Source organism: Polypterus senegalus, chromosome 1 (genome assembly GCF_016835505.1).
Source record: "Polypterus senegalus isolate Bchr_013 chromosome 1, ASM1683550v1, whole genome shotgun sequence".
Taxonomy (NCBI): domain Eukaryota; kingdom Metazoa; phylum Chordata; class Cladistia; order Polypteriformes; family Polypteridae; genus Polypterus; species Polypterus senegalus.
Window position 1 is genome coordinate 320,181,064 of NC_053154.1, and position 19,379 is coordinate 320,200,442.

General features: G+C 35.2%; 1 protein-coding gene across 5 annotated transcripts in view; it reads right to left on the reverse strand.

The window, feature by feature from the left end:
• The window catches only part of nap1l4a (nucleosome assembly protein 1-like 4a), a 66,766-nt gene that overhangs the window by 20,596 nt on the left and 26,791 nt on the right, over window positions 1-19,379 (reverse strand). For all 5 annotated transcript variants that reach the window (XM_039737007.1, XM_039736988.1, XM_039736997.1 and 2 more), the window contains exons 3-9: window positions 18,430-18,532; window positions 16,530-16,671; window positions 15,536-15,619; window positions 12,909-13,040; window positions 6,664-6,735; window positions 6,139-6,278; window positions 2,295-2,440 (exon numbers count right to left, since the gene is read on the reverse strand). In XM_039737007.1, coding sequence (XP_039592941.1) covers window positions 2,295-2,440; window positions 6,139-6,278; window positions 6,664-6,735; window positions 12,909-13,040; window positions 15,536-15,619; window positions 16,530-16,671; window positions 18,430-18,532 — 819 coding nt within the window. The remainder of the gene's footprint in view (window positions 1-2,294; window positions 2,441-6,138; window positions 6,279-6,663; window positions 6,736-12,908; window positions 13,041-15,535; window positions 15,620-16,529; window positions 16,672-18,429; window positions 18,533-19,379) is intronic.

The following is a 19,379-nucleotide window of genomic DNA, read 5'->3' on the forward strand; positions in this document are numbered from 1 at the left end:
AACCTAAAATATGTTTTTGTTAATTTCCCCTTGGGGTCAAGTATATCTATTTGTTGGTAGTGTTACTACATAGCCTGTGTTTTTGTAAAGCACAATAGAAAATATGCAATTGTAAAATCATCCCTACATGTTTTTAATAAATAAAAATTAAGAACTTTAGAAAAAACTTAAAACACATAAAAAAGATGTTTTAGAGATGCTAGAGAACTAGTAAATTACCAAAATGCAGAATTTGTCATTATGGATATCCTTGATAACAAGAACAGCTCACTATTCACCTGGCTCAAGTATCACTTTTTACATTAAGCACAAAATGATCATTTCTGAAAGTAATTTTTAAAATAAAGAATCACTGCTGACATTTTTTCACAAACTACAGAAATCACTTCAATATGTATGGATTCAGTACTTGAGCATTTTCATCCGAAATAGCCACATTTGTCAGAAGTGCGAATGCAAATGTATATTCTCTTCACATGAGACAGTCAAGTCAGCAGGAAATACAAAAGCATCCTGGAGGGCTGTGGTGGCCATTCCCGACACCTATGCAGCATCAGCAGTTGTTTTGAAATCAAACTACTACCTTTGTTGGGTCATTATGAGCAGCATGTAACTACAGGTTAGTAGCTGTAGTACTATAAGCACCCACTGCACCCTGAACTTTAGTGTGTATATGGAGAGTCCATCTGATCTCTAGTCAGACAGTGAAAGAACATTTTACTGCAAGGTGTAAAAGCCATCCACCTAAACAATAATATACAGGTACAATCTATATATGAAAACGCACCATAAAGGGGGTCCTTGAGAAAACTAAGGTCTGGTTTTTACTTCCCACAACGTGTGCTCCAGCAGACACTAGCAACACCAAATACTCAAACTTTAATGTCTTTGCAAGGAAACTGGAGCACACTGTTTAAACCCACCGGAAAAACATGCAAACTCCAGGCAGGGAACACCAGGGATGCGACTCCTTATGAGGCAGCAGTGCTACTGCACTGTCATCGTGCTTCTCGCGCATGTGTAATTATTAACAGTATTCATTATTTAAGTAAACTTAATGACTTCTGTAAAATGTAACATACATGCTTTAACACATTTCATCAAGAAAGTGATATTAAGTATATTGTAAATCTAAGGATTCTAACTGTGCAGAGAGCTGTAATATCATAAATATAATGTGTTCTCTGTGGCGATTACTGCTGTCAGTTCAGGAGGAAGCCCCAGAAGCACGTATCGATTAACAAGTGGGTCGGCTTTAACGATGTTTAATGACGTTTACGATGGTCTACTTAAATGAAAAAACAAAATAAGATTATAAGTGGACACTGAGATTAAAGCCAAAATGTATACTTTAATCATAAAGCAGATCTTTTCACTGTGTCCATTTTTTTTTTTTCTCTGTGGCTCAAATATGCTGCCGTACATTCTGAAGCTGATGGGAAGGTGCAAAAGAAAAAAATGAAGGCACAGAAGATGGTATCTGAGACTTAAAATGTATTGTGTCATTTACGTTGGGGAATATGCTTGAATATAAAAGGACCACAAATAAATTTGTATGTTGGCATTTTTGCTTTCCCACATCAAACGTCATAGCATGCACATCTATCCTGTACGTTCTGCAAAGTGGCTTTCTGTCACATGTAGATAGTAAACTGAGACACTGACGTCACGTTCCAATTTCATCACACTGCGGCCCACGACTTTTTACCGGTTCTGCAATTTGCAAACGCATCGTGTTAATTTCTGAGGACATTCTCAGGGGACGTGAAAAAATTAACACTGGGAACGTACGGCAGCCACGTTGCGTGTATGTATGTGGTCTGAGTGTGAAGTCTAAACCAGCCCTAAAAGTCACTAAGGGCCATATGCAACAAATTTTGAAAATCAATTGGGCATCCTAACCTCCTTTTGCAGAAGTAGGACATTTCTGATGTAGCTTGATGGTTAGTGATTTAAGTATTCTGCTGGTATATTATAATTATTTCTAGTCAGTTTGAGGCTCCCTTGGAAATCTACTGGGGCCAAAAGAGCAGGCTACCATCCATCCCACCCTAAACCAGGGCGGGGTTGGGGAAAATCACTGTTACAAAGCATATACAGCCTACACGCACACATACATGCATTCATTCTTACACCTGCCCAAAACAATTCAGGGTTGCAGAAGGACAAGTGCACTCCAGCACTGGATACATATGAAGAATGGGCAGATTTGTTAAAGCAAACAACTATTGCCTTATTTACTAAAAATAGTGGAGAACGTTTTTCAATAACATCTTTCCCATTGGAAAACTTACTTTTAACAGGGCTAAAGAAGTTGAAGAAAGAATCATTGGGCACTTGCTTAGTGATGGTTCTCACTGTGCCCCGACCTTTGTGCTTCTGTTTCTTTTTGATTATTTTCAGAGTTACATTTTTGCCTTTCTTCCAATCAATAATACATCTGTTTAAAAAAAAAAAAAAAAAGGAATACTTATTACCAAATAAAATGCAATGTAAGTATTAACTTCAATGCCTTTGCACAAGTAACATTATTTGCACATCAAGCAAATACAACTGTAACATAACCTCATAGTCCAACATATGACAGGCGGGAAGCATGTGATCTGAACCTTTAGCAACAGTTTTTCTTCCAACTGTTGCTCAATTACTCTCTCAAGACCATGAGATAAATCTGTAACTAGAGCTGACAGTAGCCTCAAGAAGGGGGATCTCAGAAGTGGCTGCCAGGCAGGACTAAATGACATGTTCACATTACTTTTTGTTTAGTTGCAGATATTATTGCATAAAATTTCGACTAATTGTTTCACACAATACAATAAAAATCAACAGGTCACATTTTTTGTAAGGTTTAGGATTATGCTTCAAAGATCATAAATGCTCATTTACTGTAGATTTTTCATTGAGCTAAACAAAAAGTTAAGTTAAAAAGTTAACAGCTTAGCCCCCATTCTCCAAAAATTTCAAAACAAATACTACGAATTTCTACTCTCCAAACTATAACAAATTATGACATCCAAGAACCCCTTATGCTAAACTATAATTAAATTATTGTCTCCTTATACTAACCATAAATCCCCGCCCCCCCAAACAAAAAAGTTTAAAAACATGGAGTCTTTGCAGGTTGATAGTTAGAGCCAGCTTCCATTTTTCTCTTCAGGGAAGCGGGGATGATGATGATGATTCCGATTAACCTAAAAATCTATAGCACTACCCATCATTAAAAGCTGGGTTTTAAATAACTGCATATTTCTATGGAGGAATATTTCAGAAAAAAAAACTAAATAAAAAATACATGTAGGATTAAAAGTAAACACAATGATGTGTACATAAATAACAGACAGGTAATACAATTTAAAAATATTCACCTTCTCTTGCCCTGTTGTGCACTTCTCCTATGTATTTCAAGTGTGTCTGAACCGCTCTTCACTGGCACTCTCTTTCTCTCAAACATTCTCATAAAGCCTGTTTCTTCGACTAATTTTCGCAGCACCTCTTTTATATTTATATAAAATATATAAACTTCCTGACTTTGAAGGCGACTCTGAGGCTGCATACTTCCTATGCAGTTTGTCCTCTTTGCATTTCTAAACACTCACACTACACTTCCTCTTTCTATTCAGTCACCAAAATTAAACTGACCAATCACATCACAGAAATACTGCTCAATCCTGCTGCTCTATGGGACAGGACACGTAAGTAAATACGGACCTTGTATTCTATTATACAGTAGCTTTCTTTATTTCTTTTATTCCAAGGACACCAATGAAATGAAGTCTCAAATAATGAGTTTTGATTGGTGGTAGTCATAACTAAGCTGTGCTTTGTTTGCCTTGGAAATCCAATGGCTCTTAAGCATGTGCAAATTTGCGACTGTGAGCATCACTATTGAACAATTCACAAATCAAAAAAACACTTGCTAATTTTCATTTCAACCTGTACTTCAAGTAGCATATGGTGTCACTGAAATAAATGAAAAAAGTAATACATAAATATGCAATAAAATCATTTCATGATACATGTTTGAATAGCGTGCTTTTATTTAGTTATTGTCACATTTCACAACATATTAATTTAATGGCATATTTAATTTAATCTGAAATATTCCTCTACATATTTAAATTTATGAAATGTACTTTGGAAAAGTGTGTAGCTTCAATAATTACAACTTTTATAATCCACAGCAGTCCTTAACTCTTACATAAGATATGAATATGGACATTATGAAAAGCAGTTTCTAAGAGGATTAAATGTACCAAAACACCAAACTGAACAGGTGAACGAGCTGAGATTTTTAAGGGTAATTTCTATGGTCAATTTCCTTTGTAGAAGATTTGGCAACTTTTGATTTGTGTAGGTTTTAGGATACACTCACAATCGTTAAGAGTCCTTTATGTGAATTTTACAGCAATGGCTTGTTTCATCATAAATTCAACTCCATAGTGCACACAAACATGAGATTAAAAATGTTTCTCTGCCATCACTACAAACTACATAGCATAAGGAATAAAAAATTTTTGGGTGGAATATTCCTTTGATTATAGCTGCCAATTTTTACATTCCAGAACACTGAAGTCAAAAAGCTTCAGGCAAAAATGTTTTTCCTTGATTTTCAAATGTAATGGCATGTATGTATTAATATTTTCTGAAACTGCTTTTATCAGTGCAGTACTATGGAGTCCCTTTCTTGAATTCACCTCCAATCAGAGCCATAAGCTTACTTTCTCTTTTCACACAAGCAGCAGAAATTTGTCAGTAAAGCAATTGAAAAAATGTAAAGCACACTGCGTTGAGAGGTGATCAATAAAATAGACACTTGAAAATGAAAACAGGTTTAATGACACTTGACTAAAACACCACTAACCCAAGACAAAATTCTTTGGGCCATCTTCTCCAATCATACGCTTATGTCAATTAATGAGATGAATGCAGCAAATTCCTGTCTCTAAATACCCAAGTACAGTACTAGAGAGAGCATTGACAACCACATTTTCATGAGCTTTACTTGCTTTCAACCATTAATTGTGCACTTTACATAATGTTTCAAGTTAGTCAGGGGAAAGCATGCAAGTGTGAGCTCATTTAAATGCCTATAACAAATGAAGCACTCAGATGGTAGAATTGAGTTTAGGTAAAGGCATTCAAAGGCGATAATGAAAAGATGTTATCAGGTCAGTGTGAACTATGTAACCTGTACCATATTGTACTTGCTCTGTAATAGTTTAACATGAACAGCTGCTGCAGATTTGTCATAATGTTCTATCATTTTCACGTGGCATTTGAACTACCACATATCTTGAGAATTGTTAAAAAAAAATTGCTTTACGTAAACTGTGACTTTTATTTAAAAAAAAAAAAAAAAAGTTTGAAAACACAGACAATAAAATTTTAGTAGTTGGATATTAAAAACAAATGGAAGCCTCCTGCCATGTATGTTACCAGTGCTTTCATGAAGGTGTAAAAAATATTCATTAAAACCATGTTTCTAATAAGCTAGTTATTTAGAGAACTGTGCATCTAAAAACATGTAGTTTTTGCTGAAGGAAATACAGATATGAAGTCACATTTGTGAAGTTAAGACATTGGTGTTTGACTTCAGTAGAACATTAATCAGATAAGCAACACAACTATTGCAGCTGCTGTAGTCTTTGAGACGCCCTGCAACCTTCAAGTTGAAGATTTAAGCAGCCGATATTAAAAGCAATGTGGACCAACTGGCCGATGTTATATACATTTACTTATTTAGCAGAGACCTTCATCCACAGCAACTTACAACAACTGAGAAATATTTGATTACATTTCATTTGTTTTTCCAATTAGAACGCAGGCAGATGAAGTGACACTCATGGATCTGAATCCACAAAGTCCAAAGTCTTAAGTGACTAAGCCACACCACTTGTAGTTTTATTATTATACACAAAAAATAAGGAAACTTTTTCTAAAAAGTGATTATTACAGTTTACAAATTAGTGTACCAAGCATTAAGATGAAGCAACCTACATACAGCAGCTTCCACTTCTTAATATACTTGGAAGTAATTTTGCATTGGAATGGAACCAGAAGCAAGAATAAAACATGCAACAGGTTACGAACAATGCATAACATTTATTTAAAAAAAATTAAATAAAGTAGGATACACACCCTTCACAATCAACAATTTCAGGGCCCTCGAAAGAAAAAGGATCTGTGGGATCAGGCTCAGATTTCATTTTGTAGACTTTTCGCAGTACAGTATTAGAGAAGTACTCATTTGGTTCGAAATAGAATTCTAAAGTGAAACTCTAGAAAAAACAGGGTGGAAAAAAGTGAACACAAAAATGCAAGGATAATGTACAATATCTGTATATTTATGCTTTAAAAAAAAAAAAAAAAACTATACAATGCCTAAAAACACTCTTGAAATGTTAAGTCATAATCCACTATTACAAAAGTGTATTAAATGTTGGAAGATTCGCCTAGAGTGTTAATTGGGAGTGTATGCTCTAGTCTTAACAAGATAAATTCTTAATAAAGTCAATGCCTGATAGTGAAGTTACTACTGTCCTACAAGCATCATGTTTCCACAATCTTTTATTGCACAAACATCATAACCAGCATATATATTAACCATTCACATGTATTCGATTTACAAAAGATGTATGCAGAAAATTGAAATAGAAAACTAACCATCGGTTGTTCTGGATCAGAAAATATTACTTTTATGTCTTGTAAATGCCGGAGGATGGGCTCATCGTGCTCCTGAAATGTAAAAAATGGAGAAAATACTTGTAAAATATATCAATCTCCATCGAGTAATCTTAAGTGTAAACCGTGATGCACTGACATACCTGGTCTGGTAATTTGTTTTTTTTTTTAACTGAACATTTGGTTTCTTAAGAGCAGCAGTCAGAAAATGCAATTCAATCAGCAATTAAGGACATGAGGTTTTAGAGGTTCTTTAGCACACTACCGGCAAAGTATTCTGATCAACAGGCAATCCATGGTAGACAAATGAAGTTCAATTTACTTGGCAAAGCACATAATTAGGAAGAGTAAAAAAAAAATAAATGAATAAATAAACAAAAAGGAAGCCCTGATTCCCAACATTAGTACAGTAATATATATGGTGTGTATTTACCAAAATAAATGCAAGGTGTAATATCTCTGAGAATTGTGTTTCAGACTGTATTTCTGCTTTCTGGAAATTGGAAAATTTAACTTTTTGACCTGAATTTGAACAACTATTCAATTAATCTGAATTTGTACAATTCATTAATCAATGAATAATTGACTACGGAAATTTTGTTTTAATTCATTTACATATGTTCATTATTTAAAATGAGGCTAGGATGGTCTTAGGGCTAGAATCCCCAACTCAAAATGAAGGCACAGAGTTTAAAACTTAAACCAGAAAAACCTTCTAAAAACCTAAAGAAATGCTGGTAATTTAATAGAATGTAATCAATGCTTCTTTGTAATTTAAGAGTTTACAGCCTTGAAAATTACATTGGAATGAAGTAACTTACAGTCAAAATTCAAAAATGTTTTTCTCAGCTTATGAGCAGTGGTGTAGCAGTTGTTGGCACTAACTTAAAAAAAAATTGTGAACATTAGGATCAGTTCATCCACTCAGAAGCTAAAGTATCCACAAATATTTTACCACATAGACACATCCCTGGGGTATCAAAAAATCAATGTTTTCATCAAAACACCACTACCCCCAAGTATGTAATACGAAGTAAAAAAAGTACACTTTGAAAATAGAAATGCAAAGACAAAACTATTACTACACCCTTTCAGATTCATAAGGTTGCGAAGCAAACTTGATAATGTGTTCACATTACACAGCCAGTTTAAATGTATTGCCCTGTGAAAATGAAAATTTAAAATGTACTTAAAATTGCAATAAATTAGTCAAAACAGACCTATGTATAAAATAAACATAATCAGGTTAGGATCAATTTGCAAATTCTGGGACTAAATAGCTACAGTGGGATGCAAAAGTTTGGGCAGCCTTGTTAATAGTCATTATTTTCCTGTATAAATCGTTGGTTGTTACGATAAAAAATGTCCGTTAAATATATCATACAGGAGACACACACAGTGATATTTGAGAAGTGAAATGAAGTTTATTGGATTTACAGAAAGTGTGCAATAATTGTCCAAACAAAATCAGGCAGGTGCATAAATTTGGGTACCACAAAAAAGAAATGAAATCAATATTTAGTAGATCCGCCTTTTGCAGAAATTACAGCCTCTAAACGCTTCCTGTAGGTTCCAATGAGAGTCTGGATTGTGGTTGAAGGTATTTTGGACCATTCCATTCCATTATTTTGTTCAACCCCTCACCAAAATAAGTTAATCTTAGTTGAGCAAGCCAGCTGTAGTGCACAAACCATACAACCCACACATCAAGGGGATTAAGCAAAACCACAGGACACACACATCAGGGCACCAGATACCAGAGATATACGACTATAGCTCAGGTAACAGTAATGCTGACTGGTCACAATGTAGAAAGATTTAAGAGGAGTCAATACATCTGAAAAAGTCTGCCATCAATCATTCAGTAAATAATGTAATGCCACAGTAATTTATTTTGCATTAAGGCTGTCTGAATCAATAATACATTTTATTTCTATGGCACTTTTTCCCATGCTCAAAGCACTTCACAGAAATTCACAATGAACAAGACATATACCACATTGGATGCAAATAATATCCACATAAATCATCACATAAAGGTAAATGGTGGATATTCTACTGTAAGAGACAAACCAGAACACAAAAATACAAATACTACACGAAACCAATGAACAAATGGCATACTTTGTGATACAGATGTAAATCATCCTGAGCGGAAACTGAAAGGAGGAACAGAATGTCAACAGAAGTTAAATAACTTCATGAATTAGTTTTAAGATGTTTTCTGAAAGAATTAATTGAAAAAGCTGCTTGGATTAATTTAGGAAGGTCATTCCAAAGTCCTGGTGCAATACAGCTGAAGGCTGTCACCCATAGAGTCCATGGTGGATTGTTGCAGAGAATCAACGGACCTAAGTGAGCGGATAAGAGAACACCGATGAAGGAGGTTATTGATACAGTTCAGTGCAAATCCGTTTAAATGTTTGTAGATTAATAGAATTTTATCATCAATCCTGTAAGAAACAGGACGACAGGGAAGGCAGAACAAAATGGGTGATATGCTCACTGTTGCAGGTTTGGGTAAGGTTTCTTGCAGCAGAGCTTTGAACCAACTGGAACTGTCATAAAAAGGGGCACATGCCAGCAGGACATTATAGTAATCAATGTGGGATGTAATGACAGCTTGCAGGATTGCAAGATTGTTTAATGTGATTTCTATGGGCAGAATAAGAAAAGAAGGAATCAAAAATGATACCACACATCCTTATCAGAAGAAGGGTCTGATGATATCACCACCAAGAGTGACTGAAAGAGATAATTTTCTTACGTTGAGATTTAGTACCAATTAGCATGACTTCACTTTTGTTGCAAATCATTTTTAAAGACACTATGTTCCATCTAGGTTTTAACTTTTACTAAGGCAAGCTGTGAGCTGAGAAAGCTGTGAAGAAATACTGAACAATATTGAAGCATCATCCACATAAAAACTGTAAATGCAGCATGCAGATACAAAACAGACAGAGCCTTGAGAACTCTTTATGTAACTAGTACTAACCTGGACGAGCTGTTGCCCAGACTAACAAACTCTTGTCTATTTTTCAAATAGGACTTAAACCACCAGAGGGCAATGCCAAAGATACCCAGTATATTCTCCATTTAGGACAGCAGATTATCATGCTTAACAGTATCAAATGCTGCATTACGGTCCAGCAGAATTAATATACAGTACTGGTTTTCTCAGAGTCTGCTGCCATAAGTAAAGCAGGTGTGCATTGTTCTGAAACTAAACTGAAAGGGTTACATCAGTGTATTACAAGTTTATTAACTGGTGAGTTGGGAGGCCACAAACGGCTCAGAAATCTTTGACAGAAAATGTAATTGAGAGATAGGCTGAAAATTGTTCAGATTGTCAGCATCAAGACCAGATTTTAATGTTATGGTTATAGAACCGATTTTCAAAGTAGAGCCAGTGTCAGGGGATTTCTGGTGTAACATTTGGGATTATAACACGAAAGCAGTATTTGGTAAGTGCAGTGGGGATGGGGTCAAGTACACAAGTGGTACCCCTCATCCTACAGAAAAGGCAATTCATTAATAAAAGGAGATGAAACTAGTGAAATTTTGGAAAAGAAAAAGGGGAGGAGGAGAGAGAAAGATGACAAAAATATCAAAACGAGGATGGATTTGTATTAGTTGAATTATTAGAGAGAAAAAAAAAGGAAATTTTCCACTGTCTTCAGTGGAAGAGATAATTAAACAAAATAGTAGTTTAACTACAGAGAACAAATACACTCTGGTTATCATGGCTACTCTATTATTCTGTCATAGTGGGCATCCTATGCTGCAGTTAGTGAATCTCTATATGCTTTTTGATAGACAAGCAAGCCTGGGCATGCACAGTGAGGGCAGTCTTGTGTGACACTCATTTCTAGGCATCATCTGGCAGCTTTGAGAGATCATATTGCTGATTTATACCATGGAGCTTAATGCTGTGTTTTAAAGGAGTTATTTTATCTAGTGCCAACTTCAGGACTAAGTTATAGGGATCACCAAGACTATTTAATGAAGATGGAGTAGGAGAAGATAGAAAAAAAAAATAAGAAATGGATCAGGTAAACACAGATGCATAGATATTGTCCAGGTTTCTGAAAGATTTACAAGTATAAGCAGAACAGGCAGTGGGGTACCCTGGTCAATGGTTAGAGGCCCAAATCAGTACTGTCAGTGTTGCCAAAAGATAAGCGAGATGTACAGAAAAGGTCTAATTTGCAATGACCACCACAGAAGGTAGGAATATCAATATGCCACACCAAGATAACACAGTATGGCAGAGATAGGAATTTAATTACATACAAGAATGTTAATATGGAAAATAAAACATGCAAGAACAACAGAATAACTAGTACTTCTGTCTGAAACATTTTTTGAAAGATGACATGGAACAATAAGTAAGAAACTAATGAACTTTGGCCCCAAGAGCCAGACATTCTAAGGACAATGAACATTTAATTGGTATTCTTTTGATGTTTAGATCTGCCATTTATAGCAAGACAGCAAATTAATAATAATAATTCTTTAATTCTTTGCATTTATATAGTACTTTCCTCACTACTCAAAGCACTCAGCAATTGCAGGTTAAAGGCCATGCTCAAGGGCCCAACAGAGCAGAGTCCCTTTAGGCATTTATGGGATTCGAACCGGCAGCCTTCCAATTGCCAGTGCAGATCCCTAGCCTCAGAGCCACCACTCCGCCTACGTAAAGTAAACATACCTGGATGGAGTCACCAGGTTTAAGTTAAGCACAACCTATCAAGGTCTATATTTAAATTTTGACAGTACCAGCACTTTGAAATCAATAGACCTTGTGTGTGTTAAAGTATTAGTGGCTAAAGTCTGCTGTGTGCAGATCCACATCCAGAGTTTATTTCAATACAGTGCAGATTTAGCACATTGACACCCTTATTCTCAAACCCTTAAGTAGCACGGCACATTACACAATAAATGCTGCAGATGAAATTGATCCATGGTGTAAATTTTTCGGGTGCCGTTTAATATCAATGTTTTTAAGGACATTCCAGTCCAATCATTGCTCTGGACATTTCACTAGAGTACCTCAGCTTATTAGAAAGGCAGTACTTGTCTGAAAAATAGCAACCAGACTAAAAATCAGAGAAGCACAATAAAAAAGGTCTTCTTCAAATAATGGATCAACAGACAAATGAAGAGAAGAGTGAATTGCAGGTAATCTGGATTTTTTCTACTTTTTTACCTTTAACTTAAATATATAAATTACCTCAAAAGTAAACACCCTGTTACGACTTATAGTTGTCATAGCAATTTTTAAAACATTATTCTCTACATACAAAATCATATTATCATTTTAAATGGGTTTCACAAACACTTATTAAAATAAATTGCCAAATAATTAGAAGTAATTATCCATCAGTATCCATCCATCCGCTATATCCTAACTACATAGTGACGGGGGTCTGCTGGAGCCAATCCCAGCCAACACAGGGCACAAGGCAGGAAGCAAATCATGGGCAGGGCGCCAGCCCACCGCAGTATCCATCAGTATCCAGGGGCAAATTGCATTCTCAAGCCATTATAAATACCATTTCTTAAGTTTTACAGTATATCAATTCATTAAGCCAAAGAACAGCACTGTAGCAAATGACTAAGTATAGCATATCATAGCAGCAAGCAACCCTGGAAGAATTTGCCAAATAATTTTACACAATGGTTATAGACATGGACTGTGAAAGAAACAGGCAAATATAGGAGAAGTAAATAAACGATGAACACAAACTCATTCAGAGACTAACAACATGCAGCCTTATCATAGCGATATATATATATATATATATATATATATATTAAACACTCCTTAGTTATATGAAATATACACATTTTACGCATTTTCCAAATTTATCTCAAGCGGTGATGGTCCACTTGACTGCAAGACATAGCAATTTCACTGAAATAAACAGGTTTAAAACAAAGCAAGATACATGTTCAAAGCATTTGAAGAGCTAGAGCAGAAAAATCTCCAGCTCCTTATATACTTAGGATTAATTTAGCATTGGAATGGAACTTGCAACACGGAGAGTTTTCATGTAGCAAGTTACGAGCAATGCATAGGGAATAAACAAAAGTAGTTCTATATTATTATTCATAGTAGTCTAACAAAATGTAGCACACAGGAAGGAAGAAAATGCTAAAATGACAGTCAGAAAGTCAACCATAGACAAAGTTACTGAAGCAAAAAGGAAACCTGCATGACGTACCTGCAGCAATTCACTTAACATATCTACATTCCTAAAAATAGTCAGCCAAAATTCAGGAATGCCTTTTGGATTTTCCTCTTCTGAAGAATTTGTTTTATTTTCAGTAATTGATGCCTTCTTTTCCATGTCTTCCTAGGAATACAAAGATAAATGGTTTAACAGATTCATTTTGCACTTCATGGTAGTAAATGTACTTTAAACTGAAGATCTAAAGTAAAAGGAAGGTGAAAAAAGCCGCACTGAACAAGACATTAGGAGCAACCAGTCTACTAGGGGGCTGACCAAAAGCCTGAACTAAAGAAAGCATGTCCTGGATGGGTGAGAACTGGATACTGCATTGTAGGTTTTTAAAATGGGCAAAAACTGCATTCTTATTTCAATCCAGGTCTGAGAACCAGGTACAAAAAGCAGCATGCTGGTTCCAGCGAGTATGCTACATTTTTAGTACACCTTATGTAATGGAGAAGGAAAGAAAACATTCGTGGGTAGACAAATCCAATTAGGCAACAACACACAAAATATATTTTATATCCAAATTGCCTTTGGATCCCATTACTTCCAACATTCCAAGAAGGAAGCATATTACTGCAAACCCTAGTTTCTGGTGTGGTCTGCGGTGCATATTAGAAAATATGTTACGAGTGCAAAAAAATGGTTGGTGTATGGCAAGTAGAGCTTTATGCATACAGCTACATGGACTTAAAGGGATCTCTGAACAAAAAAATAAAATAAATAAAAGTATAATGCTTCCTGTAGGCAAAGTGCCTCAGGTAGCACCATGTACAATCAGAGGCCTCCATCAACTACTAATTACTTCTGACCAACAAGTGCATCTTTCCAACATGAAAGGGTAACCAGTTACATGCAAAACAGACCAACTCACTTATAAACTTACCAGCGCTGGTCATGTTATAAACTGATGAACAAAGTTCACACCAAAGCACAGCTATGAGACACTGCTCCCTTGAAACATAGAAATGACCCCTTTAAATGTATAGATTTATAGACAAATTTGGCTTTTTTTTTTTTTCCCCAAAAACTCCTTAAATTAATATATGTAATGTTAGGTAGATAAATTATGTATACACACACACACCCCTGAACAATTAAAAAGGAAGAAAATTAAGAAAAACATTTTTTGATAGTAAGTCTCAGATAGTCATCATGAAGGTATACTGCTGCTGGTAAAAAATGAGCTTTTGTATTGTTTTCAGAAAAGCGTTTTTTGGAAAAACTATTCAGTCCTCAAAGAGTTAAAGTGAAGCTTACTTTCAGACTCAGTACTGATGTGGTGGAAATTCATTCTCCTTCATTTGCTTTAATGCCTATCAGGTCTTTGGATTTGTTTTTTGAAAAAAATGATCCAAACCAGTATACCTTCTTTTAAAGTACTTTATAATTTAAATTTCATGTTAGATGTACTATTCAAAATGCATCTCCCTACCAACATGAGATTTGTTTTTGGTCTGTCAGTAACACTAAAGCAGCTTCAATGAACCACAGACGATTTTGTTAACGAAAAAGATAACAAAAGGAGATACTTGAAAATAAACTATTTTTGACAAAACATGCTAATATACATTCAATATTTAAAAGCATAAAATCTTAACTACATTTTCTTAGATATGACACTGTGCATGTTTAATAATCATCTCCTAATGAGCATTTAAATACAAGTTACATAAATTTAGCACTTCAGAATTAGTAAAATGGGTCTGGTGCTGCTAGCAAGGTTACTCATCATATCAGTCTAAATGGACTATAAGCGCTATAAGCGACTGCCATCGATTGGTGATACAAGGAACATTATAAATGTACTACTTGGCCATGACCCTGCCCGACTGCTGTGTATGTGTATAGGAGAGTGGCAGATCCCATAAATAACAGCGCTGTTACCGTTTCAAGCTGAATAAAGCTGGTGCTGCTAAAATACTGAGACAGCTTCATGTTTTGGGGTGCAAGAGGGGGACTCGCACATCACAGCACACACACGCAATGCTGTAGTAAACAGTATATGCGCGCACAGATATTGACTATATGAATGAGGCGCTCCGACTAAGACGGAGAATAGGAGATGATTGCCCACAATCCCGCACCGAGCGAGCGAGAGAGAGAAAAGCTCCACACACACAGCGAAAAAAAAGAGAACCATAGCTGGCCTGTCACTGTTTTATAAAACTTATTAGACCTGGCTGTGAACAGCAGCATATTTTGTACTCACAATGTATGGGCAAGAGAATGCACAAAAGGCAGTTAATTAGGGACCTGGCATTGGAGCTTTGTGAGAACCAAATGATGGTCATGGCAGCTGCAGTGACAAAGGGGAACACTGCATTCCTACAGGTCTTTCTTACTCACAGGAGAGCAATGTAGTGTTAGGTAGGAAAACGTACTCATAATAAAACTAAAGGTAATTTGTCTATATCGTGCTGCAGTTTTATGGGTAAGGGCTCAAGTCTCAAAAGTATTTGTGTTGACTGGTATTACAATTTGTAAATCAACCAACCCACTGCTGGCAGTTTACAGATATTTCACATTAAAATAAACCATGAAAACAGGAGTCTGGTTATTTAAAAAAAAAAAAAAAAATGCAGAAATTGACTTTACAGTACAAGTACTATACTTACAGCTAAATCTTCATCTTCTCTGTCACTTTGCCACTCGCATTCCTCATCAGTGGGCTCAACTTCACCAGTAACAATTGTACATCTCTAAACAAACGTAGCAAGTTAAAAAATGAAGACCATTAGAATATTATTCAACAAATATTAAAATTGCACCTATATAAAGTATAAATTTCAAATAACTCATGTAGTTCAGCACTTTAGATACTTTTTTTAATCCCAGACAGAAATTTACAAAAGTACAACACATGTGACACCGTTACACAGGATACAAGAACATTAATCAAGATACAACTGACAAGAATTATAAAAAGTACACTCAAAATTAGCATAAAGACATTACCTTTAACAGTACACAAAATAATTCAGAATTCAGCAACATTCCTATGATTAACATGATTGTCTTTATCTACTTAATTTTGTAATGTAGTTTCTTCCAAAAAAAAAAAAAATTACAATGTGTTATGACAATCAGCTTATGTTTCTGTAGAACTTCCAGTTTTGAAAAAAGTTCCATCAGAAATATAAAATATATCCCATATATTTCAAAGGTTTTAAAATTATAAATCACACTAACTATCCCACTCTCATCCATATCAGAGTAGCAAAATTAAAATTATCTGCTTGTATGCCGTGCGCGAGGTACACAATGTTTTATGGATTTTTGTTGAATACAGCCATCAGCAGTTTCCAAACAAGTGTGAGCAGAGAAATTCTTATTATCAAGCCTCTTTGAAAGTTACCCTTTTTCTATCACATCTTCACTTTGTTACACCTTTAATTTTTACTCTGCACAAGCATTTTCAAATGCTTTTGCAAAGATCACAGAGCCATTTCCAAACACATACTAAAAGAGTAGAAACAACAACAATCTTGTAGTTTTTGGATTATTAGGATGTAGGAAACGATAATACAGACAATATACATATACATGGGGACCAACCAACAAGTCCTGTGAACGAGGCAGATTCCACAGCACCTGACTCAGACTCCCTACCTTTTCAAACAGTGGTTGATATAATGCTGCATACTTTCGCTCCAATTCGTGTACTTCTTCATAAAATTTGGCTTCTGTGTGTGCACATTTAACTTGAAGCTGCTTTAAGGCATTTATTCTTCTTCTAACTGATTTTGGTAAACTGGAATACAAATAAACACAAAACAGAATATAAAATATTATAACCGGGCTAGGAGAAAACTGGACGTGCCATGATTTACTGCACACTAAAACAGCCTCATCTACCTGGAAATTGCAGTGCTATTATCCATGCAGAACTTTACCATTTGTGTAAATTTTTTTTCCTTTTAATGTACAGTTTATCCAATGGTACTAAAATTAAAAACCACACAGCCCAATAAAATTTTGTGACTAGTACAGCTGAAGGGGGAAAAAAAAAATAGCATTTTAATATTACTTTGATCACAACAGTACCCAACCTACTAGGCTATACAATTAAAATAAGTGTAAATAAACACACAAAAAAAAAATTTTTTTTTGTAATTAAAAATTACACCACAGTACATGCAACTTGTTTGTATCTCTGTAGTATATATTTATAATGAAGGAAGTTTTAAAGATCACTATGCACTCTCTTGCATAACGTTTCAATTTAAAAAGGATAAGTTCAGTATTTTCCAAGTAAAAATTATTTTCTTCACAGTTATGGTATATATTAAGTAGTCACATAAAATTGTGTTTTAAAGTGAAGCATTTTTTACAAATTAGAAAAAAAATACATATCACACAACTTTGTTCCTGGGCTCTATCGATCCTACTTAAGTCTGGGTGAATATATTGATTTTTCGATTACTCGTTATTTTTCGTTTTAACAATTCAATAATGAAAACAAACAAACATACTACGTGTCTTTGTTTAGGAGTAGTCTAGTAAGTCAGGAAGTCTAAATGCATTTCAATCTTGGCAGTGGAGGCTGCATTAAACTATGACCAGGAGATGAAAGAAACTGACCAAGTTTAAGCTAGATTGGCTTCTGGATATGAAGAGAGGGATGCCAATAGCCCAAGGAATCTGCAGCTGCAGTAGAGGCAAAAATGAAGATCTATGTGTGGGATAACTGACACAATGGAACATGAATTTTGGCCATTTTTTAGATATTTCAACAAACCATTTAAATTATCCTTGAAAGGTAATTAAAATAACATTCTCAGAAAGAGGCAGCACATGCTTATCTTGACTGAAAAAATTATTGGAAGACAGATAGAAAACTTGGATAAGACTGTGTCAAAAACCTAAACGAAATTGTTCCCTTTTTGTGAATGATGTCATAGTAACAGTTAAAAAGCTCTTTAGTGATAAGACGTGGGATGGGTGTAGAAGAGATCGAGACGAAAATGCTGAAAGCCTCGTGTGCTATAGGAGTGTCAGAATTATCATGCTCCTTTAATATAGCATGAAAGACAAGGAGAGTAGCTCAAGATTAGCACACTTGACCTGTGGATCTAATTTTCAAAATAAAGATTAGGCAACAGGGAGCACAATAATAAATCACAGCATTCATCCAATACAGTGGGACAGGGCAAAATGGAAATGTACTGGCCATGAAACAAAGGGGAAAACCTTTTGAGAGTTTAGCCTTGTGTCGTATGTTACTCTTTGACCACTCATATTCCATTCATTCGGAGTGTTACAAGATTACTTGTGCAGTAGTTTTTTTAATATCAATCCCTTTCTTCACATTTACTCTATGAATGCAAAAGAATCAAAAGCGACAACTCAGCCAACAACTAGATCACATGTCTAGTTTACCAGGCCTGGCCTATAGTATCTCCTTATTTTATGTCACCAAGAAACAGTTTCTCCCATTTAAAAATTCTGACTAAATTATTTAAATCAACGAAACAAGGTGTACGCAGTATAGACTGACTCAAGGACTTACTTTTCAATAATTGAAGAAGGAGTATGGGACACACTATCAAGTCTGTCCTGGATATTTGCCAAGTCCTGGGGGTTCTGCATGACCTGGTTAGCCACTTTACCACCTGAGAAATAAAGTTGTAACATTACAATTTCTTACACCCAAAGATTAGCATAAAATTTAAATGCATAGAAATCCATTTCAAGGAAAGTAATAATTAAGAAATTGAGAGAATGCATGAGCACAGCCCCTATCAGCAAGAATACTGTAAATATGGGAAAATGAAAACTAAACATGATTATAGCTTAAATGTATTTTCAATTATCAGACTTATTATGAAAATATTCTGTGCTTCTTATAAACAGATGCAATTTAGAGACATGAAAAAAAAAGAATGCAAAAAACTGTTATGTCTAATATTAAATTGATTCAGCAGTGATGAAGCATGTAATGACCCCTGTAACACTTCACACCTCATACAACTTAAAAATGGCAGCAAAAGCCAGAACCAGTGACAGATTTATTTAAAAAAGACGACAAGAAACATTTAGAGCAATCTTAATAGTCTGCAGCTGGACAGTCTCTGTATTTGTAAGATCTGTATTCGCAGAGGGCAGTTGACGGGTTGATGTCTATTACTCAAGCCCTCAGATGACTTTCAAGCCAAACAAAATCACAGGAAAAGGTCAGGCACAAGACAAACACCACAAATCCAGAAAAACAATTTAATCCTTTAGGGTATTGGTAATAGTAATCCAAATGATATACTAACAGACACACAGAACTATCAATATTCCGGGTTTCTTATGCCATTCTGTTTTAAATGCAGCGCCAGAGTAAACAGCTGAAAGCTGCCTAGTGGTATAGTGATTCTGAGGCTGCTGGAAACTGAAGTTCTTTTCATGTAGCAATGCTACAGAATTACTTTTTTTTTCTAACTCCAACTTTCTATCGCAATATTTCTTCAATGT